This window comes from Nothobranchius furzeri, chromosome 7 (genome assembly GCF_043380555.1).
Source record: "Nothobranchius furzeri strain GRZ-AD chromosome 7, NfurGRZ-RIMD1, whole genome shotgun sequence".
Classification (NCBI taxonomy): domain Eukaryota; kingdom Metazoa; phylum Chordata; class Actinopteri; order Cyprinodontiformes; family Nothobranchiidae; genus Nothobranchius; species Nothobranchius furzeri.
The window spans coordinates 69,521,715-69,535,725 of record NC_091747.1 but is presented as its reverse complement, the minus strand read 5'-3'; the positions used below and the strand labels follow the sequence as shown (position 1 = coordinate 69,535,725).

The 14,011-nt window shown below is 45.6% G+C and overlaps 1 protein-coding gene across 1 annotated transcript; it reads right to left on the bottom strand.

Moving 5' to 3' along the window:
* Positions 1–210: 210 nt before the first annotated feature.
* Positions 211–1,635, bottom strand: LOC107395376 (ras-related protein Rap-2a). The gene has a single exon (XM_015974751.3). It carries the CDS (start codon positions 1,399–1,401, stop codon positions 778–780), a length of 624 nt encoding a protein of 207 aa, XP_015830237.3. The 5' UTR covers positions 1,402–1,635; the 3' UTR covers positions 211–777.
* Between the last annotated feature and the right edge of the window lie 12,376 nt (positions 1,636–14,011).

Genomic DNA, 14,011 nt, shown 5'->3' with positions numbered 1-14,011 from the left:
ATGACGACTCTGGAAAAATCTCAGATGCTAAACCTTTTGGTTTATAACCCAAACTATTAAATGAGTCTAGTTTATAAACGAACATGTTTTTCTATCTCGGTTCATTCTGAAACACTCGTGGTCTCATTGTTTCACTTCCTGATGGTTAATAAGTACGTTCTGTGCAATCCCTCCGTGCATCGACGACAAATCCACACCACCACCGTCGTCTCGTGTGCTTAAAGCCTTTTATTCCACATTTACATCAACAGTTCAGGTACAGGACACCTTTCAACGGCCACATTAAAAAAAACATTTGTAAGAGGACTTAAAAAACACATTGTTCCCAAACAAAAGTGCATTTACAATAAATAACAGCATCTCACCACTGTTTTAAATGTGAGCTTAATAGAAAATAACTCCAGAAGTTGTAAACGTGGTGTGCTACATTTGAGTTCACAAAAAGAGAGAAGAGATCACGTGAGAAATACGAGTTTGGCACAAGACACGACACCGTTTAAATACCCAGTAAACCGTTTTTTAGCCTGAAAACCTTCAAACATCCTCCAGATTTAAGAGCTGTGAGTTGATCTAAACACCTGCAGCGTGTCGCCGAATGAGCAGCACTAAAAACGCAGATGCGTTATTCTGCTTCATGCTGTTCTCGTCCGTTTTCTCTCCGCTCAGAACCGAGTCCCTGTTGATCAGTCAAACGTTTATATACAGCAGGAGTCTGAGCGTCGCCTGGTTTTCTCTGTCCAGCAGAACCGAGACGCACGTTTCTCCATCTTCCTTGGATTACGACAGAATGCAGCTGTTGGTTTTGTTCATAGGTGGCCGAAAGTCGGGTCCCTTTGGGAAGGTCTCCCTGCGTCTGCGTAACGCTGGGCTCAGGCGGCTGGGGAGGTTCACCTGCTGCAGGAGCTCCTTGAACACCTCCACCACGTTGGCGTTCTCTTTGGCAGAAGCCTCCAGAAAACTGTTGTTCCAGTCCATCTCTACGGTCGCCAGCACGTCGTCGGCCGACACTCGGCGCTCCTGTTCCCGGTCAACCTTGTTCCCAACCACCACGATCGGAGTGTACTTGTCCTTGATCTCCAGGATCTCATCTCTCAGGCTCTTGACGGCCTCCAGCGACTCGGGGTCGTTCACTGCGTACACCAGGGCGAACGCGTCGCTGTTTTGGATGGACAGTTTGCGCATGGCAGGGAAGGAGTAGCTGCCGCTGGTGTCCAGGATCTCCACGGTGACTTTGACCCCACCGATGTCGTACTCTTTGCTGTGCAGCTCCTCCACTGTGCGTCTGTGTTTTGGCTCGAAGGTATCCTGGAGAAAGCGCCGTATCAGAGCCGTCTTGCCGACCCCCGCCGCCCCCAGAAAGACGACACGCACCTGAGTCTTCTCCTTCACTTCCAAGGACATTTTTCTCTATTTTTCCCCCAAACCTAATGAAAAGTAGTCCAAAATGCACCAAATACACCAACTCCAAACCTTTTACTCACTCTCCTAAATCATTCCTGATTTAAATTTATTTTAGTGGTTTTTCTTTGTAGGTTTATTTCTGTCTGCCGGTTGCGCTGCTGCCTGTAGCTTTACTGTTTGTCATCCCACGCTCTGCCTTTTATTCCTGATTTTGAGGGCTCTTATGCCTCAGTCTGCTCCTAGCCAATCGGGAGAGGGCAGCCTGTTGAATTACAACATCCAGGCAGCCAATGAGAACAGAGCATTCAAATGAGTGCATTAGAGCTCCTCGGGAAGAGGAGGTGATCTGCGGCTGAATGTTCTGCAGGAGTAGCAGACAGCTCCGTTTGAGCTCAGTCCTGATTATCATTCCACACACAGATAGGCGTGGGGGGAAATCAGGCGTGCATCTGAGGAAACTCAGAATGCTGCAGGTAAGATTAACGGCTTTTCAAAGTTCTTCTGTAAATTTTCTCCAGAATAAAGAGAAAAATCTGTCTCTTAAGTGAAAGAACAATCTTTGGTTTATGCATGATGTCTGCATTTTCAAAATCTGGTTTACATAAACCATAAAAGCATCTAACGCAGCTAAACGTTTGAAATCGGTTCAAATTCCGGTTTCTGAGAGGTTCCTGCTCGGCTCCGGTTTAGTTAGAACACTCAATAACGGCTGAGGTGGACCAGAGACTTACAGTCGAACCACAAGAAATGGAATAAAAGAGAAGAAAAAGCACAAACACTGTTAAAATATTTGCTTTATATAATAAAAAACAAATACACTTAGAAGGTGAAGATGTTAAAAGGTAAATGGTTTGGAGGAACTGCTGCAGAAATGGCCTTCATGTTTTAATCCAGATTAAGGAACATCCCAGGGACGCTGGCAGCATCGCTGGCCCTCGTGTAAAAATGGTGAGACGATGAGTTTGGTATGATGATGCTGTCATTCAAAAATGTCAACGTTAATAAAAATCAGCTCATGGATGAGAAGTTTAACTCGTGACACCAAAGAGGCGGGTGATCATGTTTTTGCCTGTGCTTGTTTTTCTAGAGTGTTAGAAAAAACTCTTAAAAACCGCCAGAAACTCAAAACAATCATTGGACAAATGCCCAAAAAGTCTAATTCAAGATGGTCACCAAAGCCAGCTGACCTTAGGGAACAGCACCTATAACCGCAGGCACTGCGCTGCATCTTGGTGAGTGAGGAGCTGAGAGTCCTTCTCCTCACACAGTCATAGAGGCTTTGTGTATCTTTACCGTTAATCTCTGGAAATATCCATAGAAATGCAGTTGAAAATGAGTAAAATTATGTCCAGTTGTTGAAAAATATTGGAGGCTTTGTAGCATACAACCTTAAAAATCGGGTAAGTACATAGTGCGCATGTCTAACGTCATCGGGCGACGCCATGTTTCCTTCTGGCTGGCTGGGGGCCCTGCGCCTGTCAATGACATCACATTAGATGATCGGCTAGATATTCGCCGTACGGAAGTTACGTTACCACGTTCAAAAACATTTATGCAGTAAGAGTATGCACGAAATTACAAAACTGCTAAACTCTTTGCAAAACCTAAGTGAAAAATCAGAACCGAAAAAGACACGATACATTTTCACGGAGAGGTGTTGCCGTAGTTTGACATCATCAGCAGGCACACAACCCCGAGCAGATCCAGAAAACTAAAAGGCGTTGCCTCTCCCGACGGAGTTCACTGAAAGACCTTTAAAGTATGAGGGGTCATGCGGAGGTTGCATGCTTTCTGCTCCACAGGTTGTTCTTTTAAGCTAGCGACAGTCCCAGTGATATGGTGTAAAACTACCCAGAACTGCCCCCGAGTGCCAGGAAACTACACACTGTCGCTTTAACATTAGGGGCCATGATGTGGAAGCTGACAGGCAACATGTACCCCAACTAGGGTTGTCACGATACTAAAATTTCAAACTCGATTCGATACTGGGGGAAAAAACTCGATACTCTATTTCGGTACTATTTAAAAACACCAATTTATTGAACAAGTTTATTCAAAAAATAACATTCCTCAATTAAGTGTGTAAAGTGCTTAAACCTTTCAAGTATCAGCATTTTTTAAAACGTGCATACAAAAACTGGCGAAAGTTAACACTTTAAATCATGAATTGTCTCACTACATATACACTATTTGCAGAGTGATGTTTTGCTGCTTAAACTCTGTTTAAGGTGCATTTTTGTCATAAGATGTAATGCCGTATGTTTTGTTCTGTACTTTTGAACAACTCTGTTGGTCAATAAAGGGAGAAAACGAATTTCTCCACAGTAGGACAAAGGTACATCTACCGGTAATCTTAATAAAAACAGATTGGCGCACGGCAGTGACGTCATTAAAAGCGCCGGTTAGATTAGCCGCGGCTAGTCTGTTTACGCCTAGAAATCCCAGACCCGCTCCAAACGAACAGGGGAATCACGTTAATGATTCCTAACAAAACCTTTCGACATGAAGATGTTTTGGTGCAGATAATGTCTTATTTCGAGGCTGCACCACGGGTGCCCGTCCGCACCTGTTATATGGATATACGCTGACGGCGATTCGCCGATGGATCTAAATACCCCGGGGAATCCAAGTAGCACCAAAGTTGTCCGCGTGAGTAAACAAACGTACTGCATGCTAGAAATTAAGTCCGGGTTGCAATAAACGGGAATTTCCTTTAAGCACATAAGCGTGAATATGCAACTACGCGTCAGACTTGGTATGCTAATTAAGTTGAGCTGTGAAGCGCCTCCCAAATTCGTTGTTTATGTTTTTGTTTATTTATTTGGCAGACAAAACTTGGATCGGAGACAACTCGCGTGGGAAATTGCAATGTAGCCATGCGGCGTCGTCTTCTTCTGTTTGTCTGGGAGGCGGAGGCTGCTTTACGGCATCTGGCTGTCGTGCGTGTCGGTGTACTTGAAGAAGGCTGTGTATAATAGTCCATAATATCGATACCACAGGGATGGAATATCTCATTTAGATACCACTTTTAGCATCGATTTATATCTAGGTATCGATTTTTTGGACAACACTAACCCCAACGTCTCAAAAGATGCAGGATCTTTTGAAATTGTGTGACCAAATCACCCACAAGGGCATCAGTTTTGTTACTTTTTGCAAACCTGATTAGTACGATTTGCAGCCTAATGTACAGTACATGATCATAATACATACAATAAAAAAGGAAAAGCCAGGAATTCCTTAAAGGGAAGTACCTGCTGTCTGCTAACGTGAGACCTCACACGATCTCGGTACGAATAACTTTCCCACGTAAGTTTTAGTTCTGAGTGTGTAGGAGCGGCTGAGTTACAGCCATTGTTTGCTGAAGTAGGTGGGCTCATTACTTTCTGAAAGTTTGGTCCAACGCCTTTCAGGGATTTTATGAGACGTCTTGTAAATAAACACAGACAGCCAAAAATGGCTGTCACATTAAATTATCACATTTGAATGATTTCAGTACGTTTTGCTGTGAAAAGGTCATGATCAAACAGAAATAAAGATGATATTTGAAAGTTTAGCCACTAAAGAAGGAGAAAGACAATACAAATTGTATAATTATAATTGTTGGTTAAAGTGCAGACGCTGTTGTGTCGTGGACAGGTGTGGGTAGGTGCTTCGTTATGGCTCTTCTTAAGGCAGGTGCATGGTCTGGAGTTGATTTCAAGTGCGATATTTGCATTTGAAAGCTCTTTCTGGCGTCAGAGAAGATTTTAGTGCAAGTGAAACGGGCATCATTAACCTACTAAGATGAAAGTCTGTCAGAGAGAGAGGAGATCTTCAGCAGTGGACAAGATGGAATCAACCTGGGGGTCTGGGCTCTGCTGCAGCAAACGTTGGTTTACTGGAGGATCTTTGTCAAACTGACATCTAACCCTGGCGCTGAGATTCAGAGACATTCACCTTCAAGCTCGTCTGTTCTTGTCCAAATCGAGAACAAGAACAGAGAAATGTCCAGTTCTGCAACTGTCTGACCGTCAATCTGGACCCGAATGACGGAACAAAGGTAGTAGGAAATGTTTGGGATATTCTGAGCATAACGAGATGTTCTGTCTGTTCATGTTTAAGCTGATTGGTCCAAATTCATCATAAAAGCAGACTGAGTTTTGGAGGAAATCCATCATCTGATGAGGACGAAAATAAAGATTCTTATTACATCACATTCACAGAAAACATTCCCAACAATCATTTTGTTTATTTATTGTTCTTTTTGCCAAAGCAGAGCCTCATAGAAGCTCTGTTAGCCTGCAGCACCAAGCTTGTAGGTTCATCTTGTCCAGCATCTGGTCACAAACCAGACTTCCTCTCTTCCTGGGGGGAACAGAGAGGGACCTGAGTCTGTCCTGCACCTCCCAGAAGAACAAGCCCTGAGAACCTCAAATCCCGAACACGTGTGCAGCAGCCTGGGAGCATTCGCAGCCTGCAGATGATTTGTTGCAACTTTAAAAAAATAAAAACCAAATCTTGACGTCTGCAGCAGAGCCAAGCTCCGCTCTCTGCTTTGGGATTCCTTTCCAAACTGTAGCGCTTGTTGGTTGTTCTTGTTACTGTGAGAAAAGTAACTCCTTGAAACTCGCAGATCGCTGCTCATTCGGGAGTAAGGCCCCTGCAGTAAAAGGTTTGTTTGCCAGCTAATCGTTTAGCCTGTCCAGTGGAGTTGCTGAGGTGTTCCGACCTTAAATCTGTGACATTTTCCTTGTGTACAGTCAGAGGAGAGCAGAATGTGGATCAGTCACATGTGGCTATGCGTGACTCTGTGAATCACACTCAGCCGTCCTCTCCTCGGTGCCTAATTAGATGTGATGCATTGGCTGAAGCCGTCTACAGAATCCGGCCCGATTCCAGTTTCTCTGAGTTTGATCCAGAGTCTCACTCGTGATCCTCCCCTGAGAGAGACGTCGTCTCACAGACCATGACTCTGGTTATTCAGCAGCATGGAACCTGGATGGGCTTTGGGGAACGCCTTCCTCGCCCGCTTGCACTTCAACATCGTCTCGCCTGAGAAGGGCCTCTGTACCTGAGCTGGGCAGCAGAGCAGAGAAGAGCTCTCTGGGTATAGTAGCTGCATCAGTACTGTGAGAAGTAGTTTAAGCCGGGCGTACACTGTGCGACTTTTTCACTTTTTTGAGCCGATTTTCCACTCGTGCGAGAATCCACAAGATCGGGGCGAGTTTTGCGATGAGCGTCGAGTAGTGTACAGGGGGTTACGAGAGGCGATTGACACCACCTGACCAGCTACTGATCAGCAATCGTGAGCTCACACGGATTTCTGTAGTGTTTGATATTTTGCTCGTCCCTCGTGAAGGTTGAAGCGGCGCAGCGAGCAGCTGCGACCCGAAAAGCATCAGAACCGCTCACGGCGCATGCGCAATCATCAACACCGCTCACCCGCTATTTCCCTAATAACACACGTTGTTTGTTTTATTTCTAAATGTTTTTTTACACACAATGACAAAGATTGTCAAGAAAGCGTGTTTGTCGTGTTCGTGTCAAATTAAACTGATCACAAAACACAGATTTACTTTCTTTATTTTGTTTTCCTCATCCAACCCCCATAAATCCCTGTGTGTCCTCCTGCAGCCCTCCCGAAGGACAACAGGCAAAACAAGACAAAAAAGTCTGACGTGTTGAGTAAAAACTGCTATTTTTAGCATATTTTTTAGGTCCGACGTGTTGCTACCAGACGTACAGTGTGAGCGCCTGGCTCGTGAGACCTGCTCTGCGAGGAAGTCGTACAGTTTGAGCTGAAGCTGAGTGTCTCGTCTCGTCTCGTCTCGTCTTCCTCCGCTTATCCGGGTCCGGGTCGCGGGGGCAGCATCCCAACTAGGGAGCTCCAGGCCGTCCTCTCCCCGGCCTTGTCCACCAGCTCCTCCGGCAGGACCCCAAGGCGTTCCCGGACCAGATTGGAGATGTAACTTCTCCAACGTGTCCTGGGTCGACCCGGGGGCCTTCTGCCGGCAGGACATGCCCGAAACACCTCCCCAGGGAGGCGTCCAGGAGGCATCCTGACCAGATGCCCAAACCACCTCAACTGGCTCCTTTCGATCCGGAGGAGCAGCGGTTCTACTCCGAGTCCCTCCCGAATGTCCGAGCTCCTCACCCTATCTCTAAGGCTGAGCCCGGCCACCCTACGGAGGAAACTCATTTCGAAGCTGAGTGCTACGAGTGAAAAAGTTGCACAGTGTACGCCCGGCTTAAGTCATGCCCATCTACTTCCGCACCACGGGTCCCCGGAAGAACGAAAAAATGAATGCAAGTCAACGGGGCTAAAAACGCTATTTTCTAATTCCGCTTGTTATGTGCCATGGATTTCACATATGATGTCCGTGAATTTTAAAGAAGCATTTTGATACCAAGAAAGCACTTATTTTTGAACGGGGTAAATAATATTTTAGGTTTTGTGTGAAAATAAGTCCAGGAGTACAAATGCGCTTCACGAAAGTGATGTCGTGGAAGCAGACTTGGAGAAAGCTGAGGGAAAAGGGCTGTAAGTTCAGCAAACTTCCTACAGGAGGAAAGAACCACCATAAATCTGGTCATGTGGTGAGTAGCAGCTACGCTAGGGCAGAGGAGATTATGTGGTGACGTCACATATGCGACGTGCCGATTTCTAGTTTGTAGTCATGCTAATTACAAACATTTACAAGCTGATAAATCTCAAAGTACGTGACTGGCGTGGTCGTAACACCCATCAGTAGTTTTCATTTAAATTGCAGTACAACACATGTGTGATCCAGGGTCTATGGCACATGTGTCAGACACAAGTCCCGTGCATTTTTATGTGGCCCGCGAGATAATTATCTAAACTGACCCGCTAGCCGATTTTACCGCAAGGACTACAACTCCCATGATGCTTTGCGGTGTTAGCACAGAGCCGAAGCGCCCTCTGTGTTTTTTCCAGTGTCTGCTGCCGGTGTCTGCAGCTCCGCTGTTTCGGACAAACTAAACACTCCTCTCACTCAGCGCTGAGTTTAGCGAGCATACTCAGCTATTTACCGACGCTGAAGCCCGGAAATGGAGATTTTAACCGCTCAGTGATGTGTTCACGACTGAAAGAGAAAGTTTTACAGCTAACTTCCAGACAGAGCTGATATAACTCCAGCGAGCAGCGACACGCTCAAATCAGCACGACTCTGTGGCTGCTGTCGTGTTTCCTCCCCGACACACAACAACGTGGTCAAGCTGCTCAAACATGTTCATCAGCACAAACCTATGTGAGCACCTGTTGTCATCTAATGTTGTCATTATTATGATGAAGATGAGCAAAACAACAGGAGTCTCCTCCTCAGCTCAGATCAACCCCATGATGCAGGTATCTGGCTGGAACAGGTGAGCATCACAGTAAACCAGTGGAGCAAACTGAGCTTTAAATATGTTGGTTTGATGCTCTTTTTCTGCTCCAAAACATGAAAGTTAACAGGTGAGATGTTGCATTTTCATTTAAGATAAAATGATATTTTATTTTGTTGTTGGCCCGTGAGAAAAGATTTGACCTACAGTAAACAGGAAGTGGAAAGGCTGCAGATAGATAGAAAATCCCTTTATTGTTCCTCAGTGGGGAAAGCTAGACGTCACAGCAGCGATGACACGTATTACAGGAGAAAAAAGGAGAATAAAAAATAAGAAAAATGAATAAACAAGAAAACATAAATCCTGAACAGATTTTAAAATGCTGAATATACCACAAGTAATGAATACCACTGATGCCTTTTATTTAAAATTGCCTCCGGAGACCCACAGACCAGCCACGCCCTGTAAGCCTCCTTCAGCCTGACAGCTCCCCGAACCTCTGGTGTCCACCAGCGGGTACAAGGTTTTCCACCATGACTGGCACCGGCCACCTTGCTACCACAGTTAGCAACAGCCGCCTCAACAATCGCAGAGTGGAACAAGGCCCACTCGGTGTCAATGTCCTCCACTGCTCTCGGGACGCGGTCAAAGCTCTGCCGGAGGTGGGAGTTGAAGACCGTCTTGACAGGTTCTTCTGCCAAGCGTTCCCAGCAGACCCTCACTATGCGTTTGGGTCTGCCAGGTCTACGCGGCATCTTCCCCTGCCATCTGATCCAACTCACCAACAGGTGGTGATCAGTTGACAGCTCCGCTCCTCTCTTCACTCGGGTGTCCAAAACATACGGCCGCAGGTCAGATGATACGACTACAAAGTCTATCATCGACCTGCGACCTAAGCTGCCCTGGTACCAAGTGTACCGATGGGCATCCTTATGTTCGAACATGGTGTTCGTTATGGCCAAACTGTGGCTTGCACAGAAGTCCAATAACGAAACACCGCTCGAGTTCAGATTAGGTGGGCCGTTCCTCCCAATCACCCCCCTCCAGGTCAAGCTGTCATTGCCCACGTGAGCATTGAAGTCCCCCAGCAGGACAATGGAGTTCCCTGATGGAGCACTATTTAGCACTCGTCCCAGGGACTCCAAAAAGGGTGGGTACTCTGAACTGATATTTGGCCCATTAGCACAAACAACAGTCAGGACCCGTCCCCCGACCCGAAGGCACAGGTTTACCCCGGGGGACCCTCTCGTCCCCTGGGGTAAACCCCAACACACAGGCAGAGAGTCTTGGGGCTAACAAAAAGCCAACCCCAGCCCTCCGCCTCTCACCCGGAGCAACTCCAGCAAAGGAGTGTGTCCAACCTCTCTCAAGGACTTGGGTTCCAGAGCCAATGCTATGTGTCGAGGTGAGTCTGACTATATTTAGCCGGTACCGCTCAACCTCTGCCACAAGCTCCTGCTCCTTCCCCGCCAGTGAGGTGACGTTCCATGTCCCAAAAACCAGTTTAATTGTCCGCGGATCGGACCACCAAGGCTCCCGCCTCGGTCTGCCACCCGATCCACGTTGCACCGGACCCTTCATGTTGTGGGTCCACATTTGGATGAGCCCATGTATCCGGTTCGGGCTGGGCCTGGCCGGGCCCCATGGGCGAAAGCCCGGCCACCAGGCGCTCGCTCACGGGCCCCAACCCCAGGCCTGGCTCCAGGGTGGGACCCCGGTAACCCTCCAGGCTGGGTACTCCGACTCTTTGTTTATACTTCCATGGAAGATCTTCTGAACCGTTCTTTGTCTCACCCTTCACCAAAGACCCATTTGTCATGGGAGACCCTACCAGGGGCACAAAGTCCCCCAGACAACATAGCTCCTAGGATCATTAGAGCACTCAAACTCCTCCACCACGATAAGGTGACGGTTCAAGGAGTATTATTGTTTTTACTATAATAATAATAATAAGGCCACGGCTTAACCAGCACACTTGAACAGTCCCTGTACAGCTGTCTGTGTGTCGTGACTTCCCTGAACTGAAAGGGCCTTTGTGCCTCAGCAGACCCTTTGAATGCGCCTGCAGCCTCACACACTAAGTTCTATATTGTCTCCCTGTCTGATTTAATTATGTATTCAACTTCATTTTTCTTCAGAGACCAGTCATGACGGCATTATTTTGCTGTTTATGAGAAAAAAAAGATTTAAGCCTCAGTGAGCTACTTCTCTTCTTCACATACTGCTCCCTGATCTGTTTCTACTACATTGTTATCAATGATGACAGACTTATTAAATCATGTGTGGTGATTAGATTGTCTCCCCCATGCTACGAGCTTCTTGTATTTTGAAGGAGGAAAGCTGGGCCGATGGCCACATTGGATTTCTCATTTTTCTTGTTGCTTCTGGCTCCGTCGTCTGTCTCTGCGCTGCAGTTGGAAATGTGAGGTCTGGACCGCTGTTCTGTCAGAAGGATGACGGGGTGATGGTGTGGAAATCTGACAGATGCCAAATAAAAATGTTGCCCTCTAACGATAGTTGACCTTCAGTGGGTCTCATTTTGTCTTTCGTTATATGTGTTCTTACGTTTAGAAAGGCTGTTGAAACTCTCTATGCAGGTTATGTACGGCAGCATGTAAGGGACAATCAGAAATAAGTAGGAAAAAGGGTTTTGTCAAATCTTCAAGAAAAAAAAGTTTTAATTGTGGAGTAAAAGGAAAGTAAAGCTTTATTTCACATTAAGAGATGAGATGAAACATAACCCTGCACTGACATAAGATACAATTGATTCAGAAAAACCCAGGGATGGTTTTATTGTTTATGACTCTTAAATTATAAATAAATATGCCTCTAGGTGTACACAACATGAAAACATTTAAAAATCATTCAATGGAGAATAATTATAATAACAATATATTTCCTTCTATGATTTTTATCTCAGTAGCCATTATGCATCATCGCCCAGGGTAGGTTACCCCAGAGAAAACCCTACTCTGGTGTTATCCAGCACAGATGCCTCCTGTCTCCATCATAAACATGAGACTCCAACATTTCACGGATGTGCTGTTCTAAATCACCCTCCACATTCACCTTGTTGGGCCGAATTACAGAATGCACATTCAGTACAGGGGCGGCTCCAGAAATGTTTTTCTGCAGGTGCTATGAAGGAGCTAGTCTTTTTATTGAGGGTGCTATGAAGGAAGTGGTCATGCGTACCTATTGTTCTCTAAAACACCTTCAACACTAGCAGATACACATGCGTGCACAACACCTGAAACAATCATTAATATACATCATAAACATGTGAACAATCGCTGACTTTTCCATGAAATCATAAACACACACAGCCACACAGAAAACCACCTATGGTGTAGCAAGGTTAGCTAACGTTAGTGTTAGCATTTCCAGCGGCGGTTGAGGGTTGACTCTCTTCATCCAGATCCGTAGGTTTTTGTGGGTCTGAGATCACTTCCAAAGGTTCATTCGTTTCTGACTGAACCCGTGGAAATGTGGGCAACAAACACCGATCCATTTTACCGCTAGCTCTACCTTTCACTCGTTCTCAGGTGGAAAATGAGTTCAAAGGTTAACATCAATTTCCTGTTTTGGTTTAAGTTTTTACCGTCTATATGATTATTTACTGATTATTTTTGTTTTGTATGTTAGTTATCACATCCACACGTTAAATTAGAATAAAATTATAAAAAAAAAATCCTAATATTTACTTGGAGGTGCTATGGGGGTGCAATGACTAATCCAGGGGTAGCTATAGCACCCCCTAGCGCCCCCCCCCCGGCGCCGCCACTGATTCACTAGTAGAGTAAACAGTGAGCAGCAATCGTTTATGGCTGCTGATGGGAGTTTGCCACCCTGGCATTCATTTAACGACTTTAAAGAAGAAACTGATCATTTAAAAATCACATTTATAAACAAATGCATATTTAATTAGGTAGTCAAGTTCCTTCCCGAGGGTCGGTATCCAGCATGTTTTAGTTGTTTCCCTGCTGGACAGATACATATAGACAGGATGCTTGCAGGGAGACATGTTAGACAGCTGCTCCTGTGTCCTGGTTTCTAGCCAAGTGGGCGTGCACGGGTAAAAGTGAGAAGCCCGTGGCCAGATTTATGAGGCAAAGAAGAATGAGTCTATTGACCTTTGGCGCAGACTTAAATCACCTGCAAAGGATGTTTTGAAGTAAAATTACGACTGTTTAATATCCGCTGTTTTTATGGGTCAGCTGCAGCCGCGAGTGTCCTTATCTCTGTCTATCTGTCAATGTAGGGCTGGAAGTGGGACGTTTTTTCCCATCTTTTAGTTCTAGAGGATGTAGCCTCTCCTACCAAGGAATCATTTTCAGTGACAGCTGTCTGGTGCAGGTCCTTATGTGCCGCATGGCCTGCCGCCCAGTACCAAGAACATAGTTTTATACAAGTTGTCTCTTGGCTGGAAACTGGATGAAGCACCTGTTTCCATCCATCATGTTTTCCACCAATCAGAGGGACAGAATCAACAACATGCTCAAGGCTTTCATTTTGAGAAGTGATCAAATCTGAAAACTGAGTGAAAAAATCAAAATGCAATAAAACAAAAAAATATTTAGCATTTTAAACTAAATGTAAAGTTAAACCATCATTTTCCTGGTCTGTTGCTTCCCTCGCCCACTCTCCAACTGGGAACGAAATCACGAATAAAAAAGTCTAATGAGCTTTGAAAGAAAAGCGTCTGGACTTCTTTGAGTTGCTTGAAGACGTTTCACCTCTCATCCGAGAGGCTTCTTCAGTTCTAAGGTCAAATGGTGGAGAGTCCCAGATTTAAACCCCAGTGGGAGTTTCCCCCCGAGGAGGGAACAAAAGACCCCCTGATGATCTTCTACATAAGCACATGAGCCATGGTATGATTAAGTCATGTGTTTATGTAGAAGATCATCAGGGGGTCTTTTGTTCCCTCTTCGGGGGGAAACTCCCACTGGGGTTTAAATCTGGGACTCTCCACCATTTGACCTTAGAACTGAAGAAGCCTCTCGGATGAGAGGTGAAACGTCTTCAAGCAACTCAAAGAAGTCCAGACGCTTTTCTTTCAAAGCTCCTTAGACTACAATGACCTGGATGACTGAGAACCTTTACAGACACAAATAAAAAACAAACGAGAGGGAAACTCGTGTGGAGCTCACGTTTGCTATGGTTTGCCATTGCATCGCATTTTCGTTCAGCTGTTCCTCAAATCTTTTGCAGCCATGCCTAGTGGCTAATTTTTAATCTTTGCTTCTCTCTGTGCTGCAGCATAAATATTCTTAGGTATCCATCT

Coding starts and splice junctions, on each gene's coding strand:
- LOC107395376 (XM_015974751.3), bottom strand. CDS start 1,401: ATGTCCTTGGAAGTGAAGGAGAAGACTCAGGTGCGTGTCGTCTTTCTG.